At 48.0% G+C, this 3986-nt stretch overlaps 1 protein-coding gene across 1 annotated transcript in view; it reads left to right on the top strand.

Moving 5' to 3' along the window:
- The window catches only part of LOC103608481 (chromosome unknown open reading frame, human C16orf78), a 27799-nt gene extending 26798 nt beyond the window's left edge, over positions 1-1001 (top strand). The window contains exon 5 of the mRNA XM_008592912.1: positions 580-1001. Coding sequence (XP_008591134.1) covers positions 580-727 — 148 coding nt within the window. The 3' untranslated portion in view covers positions 728-1001. The remainder of the gene's footprint in view (positions 1-579) is intronic.
- The last annotated feature ends 2985 nt before the right edge of the window (positions 1002-3986 follow it).

Raw genomic sequence — 3986 nt, 5'->3', positions numbered from 1 at the left:
TGGGGTCCGAACCCTCAGGCGGGAGCGCCGCTGCGCTTCCCAAGCAGCGCACCTATCCAGTGCGCCACCGGGCCGGCCCTGCATTTTGTTTTTTCTCCCACTTGCCATAATCTCGCAGCCATGCTGTACCCTCTTCTTCCTAATGCCATTTTAATTATGGCATTTTCATTGAATCCTTAAATGGGGCTCTCCATTATTTGCTTAACCATTTCTCTGTTGATGAAATGTCTCATTTTCCTGTTGTTGATAATCCCCAAACGAACACCTTTTATATAGCTTTTCTTGCCATTGACTTCTCCTCTTGGGATAAGTTGACACCTTCAGTGGAGTCAATGATAATGAACATTTTTTCTTTGGCGGGGACTAGAGGTGGTGCTTGGCAAATCAATTTCCAAAGGAGTCATACCAGCAAACTCCCACTACCCCTGTGGGGTGTCTGTTAGCTCCACAAATGTGTAGAAGGTCAGTCCCCTGTAGAGATCCCATACTTAACGCTGCTTACACCTAAGCTCTTTTCAAGAAAGTTAGAAGCTATCATGACTCCACCTTCAACTGCTTCTTTGGCTTTCTCTTGCACAGATACCTGCGGTTATCCAAGAACAACATTCGGACCTTGCTCAAGCTGTGCAAGGATGCAGGAATGAATGTGTACATCCACCCCCACATGGTCGAAGCGGAGATAGATGCTAAAAAGGTGTTCTCCCAAATCCACAGTGTGGCCCTCTAAGTAGCTTCTCTCCACTGCCACCTTCAGGCTCTTTCTGTTATTGGACCCTTGGACACCAGAGGCCATCCCCCGGCACACTACAACTGGTCCTTCAAACTTAGTGCACCCCTTTTAGGCAGTAACAATCAGAATACAAGCCTAGACTGCATCAACCATTGGGCTGGTGTAGGATTTGTCCTCGACATCCAACTCAGAACCAACTTAGGAGAAACTGTAGTTTTTCTCTCCACCAAAAGAAGTCTCCTTAGAGAGAGCTTCTTAGAAAGGAAGTCTTAGAAGGAATGAGAAAATGGAACTGCATCAACCATTGGGCTGGTGTAGGATTTGTCCTCGACATCCAACTCAGAACCAACTTAGAAGAAACTGTAGTTTTTCTCTCCACCAAAAGAAGTCTCCTTAGAGAGAGCTTCTTAGAAAGGAAGTCTTAGAAGGAATGAGAAAATGGAAGCCCAGAGTTCCCAGTGGGACTTCAGGAAGAAGAAAGGGTGAAGGGGTGGTTTTAAGGACACACATGTCCCACACGCTCATGCAGCACTTGCCTTTTTGGGGATCTGGCCCTCTTGTGTGCAGGGCAGGGAGCTTATTGGGGGAGCAAGAGAGGGGAAAACCTCTGTCAACATATGGACACAAGGAAGGGGACCCTTGGGTGCTTACAGCCATGGGTTCCCCAAGGGGGAGCTGGAACCTTTCAGAGCTAGTAGGTGCCTCTATTGTAAGTAAGTCCAGAACCTCATTATTCCCTTGGAGAAAAGAAGCTCCTTAGTCTCCTGCTCTGCCTTCTTGCATGATGCAGACTACAGCAGATCCTGCAGGACTGTTCAGAGACACAGCCTTCCCATCCTGGCACACCTGCCAGTTGAACTTACCGACACAGACCCTTCTAGTCCTTGAAAGCATTACAACGAAGCTCGAATCCCATCTGCCCCACTTTCTAGCTGTGTGACTTGGGTCAAGTTACTCTCTGTGATCTGTAAAATGGGATGAATGATTGTACCTGCTGAGCAGGGATGCTCTCAGTAGTGAATGAGAGCTTATGTGTGAAGCATGAAGCACAGTCATTGGCACCTAAGAACTCAATAAAAATGTGAGCTGTTTCCACAGACTCCTGGGGTAGAGGAGGAACTGACTTCCCAGCCCCTGCTTTCCCTGAAGGAATCCTCAAAACTAGGTACATCACTGGTGGGTCAATCCCTGTTGTAAAGTTGCTGATACCAAATCCATGTACCCTCATGGTAAATGCAAAAATCTAATGATCACTGAGCCCCCAAGAGCTAGTGCACACTCCCAGGGGACAGGACCATCATAGAGAATCACTGATGTGCAGCCACCATTCCAGCCAGACCCAGTTAGCCAGGTTTTACTCTCTGCCTCCATATCCTAAAATGGCAGGGATTTTCCTTCCCCATGCATTTTAAATTTCCACACCCCTCCCACCTCGAGCTTCTAAAGTGATGGCTTGCAGGTGAATGGCTCTCCACAGAGAGTCCTTGCCCTTGGGAGTCAGAGAGAGGCCCTGGAGGCTGCCGGACCCCACCACAGCCCCCTCTGGAGGTACAGTCACCACTAAGGAATTCAGCGCCCCTCAGAGGAGCGAGCAGGCCAGAGGCACGTGAGCCCGGGCACAGCAAACCCTCCCAACCTGAATCTCAGGAAACCACCTGTAAGTGATGAAGTGCTCCTCCCTTTCTCCTGTAAATACCTGTTCCTTTGGGAGAAATTAGCTCTCCAAAAAGGAGAAAGGAAACATACTTTCTGAACATCACCAAGTGTCAGGCACTTTGTCGATATTACCTCCATGGAAATCAAACTTAAGATCACCTTCAAAGGCGTTCACTTCAATACTGCAGACTCAACAGCCAGGGCAAGATGCTAACCACCTCGACCTCGCACTGGGTATCCTCCACTTCAGGAAGCCCTCTGTCTAATCTGCCTCTCTGTTGCTGCCATGTGAGCCTGTTTCCTCTCATTCAAGCCTCTGTGGAAGGGGAGAAGTCAGCCTTCACTGTCTAGCTAGTGTTCATATTCAGGGAGGACAAGTGATGAGGAAAAATTAAATAGATAAAATGACTCTGAAAAGTTAAATGTCAGATATATTAACCATTAGCAATGTAATATGACAATAACCATTTAGCCCTTTCATCCTCAGTCTTGTTTTTCTCCACTGCTTTCTGTCATACAATTCAGCTGGATTATCTCTTTATCTCAGTGTTTATCTCAGTGTCTTTACCACATTCCTCCTTAAAGGCAATGACCAAAAATGGACCCAAAATAAGGCATAAGGCCAGTGGCTGAATCCCTTTCTTGTAATAAGAACTGACTTCAAATGACATATAGATTTTATTTATTCATTCATTTTCTTTCCCTCCACCAATTGTATTTATGGCTGGCTTGCTGTATTCCCCTTGTGGTCCACTAAGACCCCGGGGTTCTTTCCTGCAGAGCTAGAGTCATACATCAGCTTCATTCCTCCATGACTCACTAGGAGCCCCGTGTGCAGGGAAGTGTTCAGGGAGAGAGAAGCCCAGCCCTTCTGATGTCACAGAGGAGCCAGGGGAGGCACCAGCATCCAGGCCCTACTCAGTAGTTCTCCTCACTTAGTGGAGTGTTCAGAGTGATGGGTAGCAGGAGGTTGCTTGTGATCCCAACATTCCATCTTCTCCACTGTATCCACCCCAGCACCTCCAAATACCCCCAGGGTCCACATTCTCCCCGAGTTTTCATAGGTTTAGATCCAGGGACAGTTAGAGCAACAGATCTTGAGATCATCAAGTCCTCTGGTGGATTTGGAGGATTCTGAGGCTCATTCATTACGTAGTTACTGAGTGCCCACGAGGCCCAATGGCAGTCATTAAGGAAATCTGGTCCTGCCCGCATGGGCCTTATCATCCTGAAGACAAAGGAATAACCAGGTAATCAAAGCACAGTGTGATGAGTGCGGTGAAGAGAGCCAAGTGCCATGAGAGAGCTGGGGAGGAGGACCCTTACCATGGGCTGGAGCGGGGGAGGGATAGAAAAGCTCCTTGGAGGAAGAGACTTATGGTACAAAATGTTTAAGGATAAACAGGAGTTACCAGGATCTTTGTGGGAGAGAAGGGCAGGCAGAGGGAACAGAATATGCAAAGGCCAGGGACAACGTGACATGTTGGGGAACGTGCAGGTCCTTCAGTCTGGACAGAGTGGCCCAGCAGGTGGAGCAGTGGCAAGCGATGCCATGCACAAAGACTTTTAAGCTACGCCACAAAGGTGTTTTTTCTTTGGG

Source organism: Galeopterus variegatus, unplaced genomic scaffold (assembly GCF_000696425.1).
Source record: "Galeopterus variegatus unplaced genomic scaffold, G_variegatus-3.0.2 Scaffold8458, whole genome shotgun sequence".
NCBI classification, from domain to species: domain Eukaryota; kingdom Metazoa; phylum Chordata; class Mammalia; order Dermoptera; family Cynocephalidae; genus Galeopterus; species Galeopterus variegatus.
This window is presented reverse-complemented; position numbering and strand designations above follow the sequence as displayed.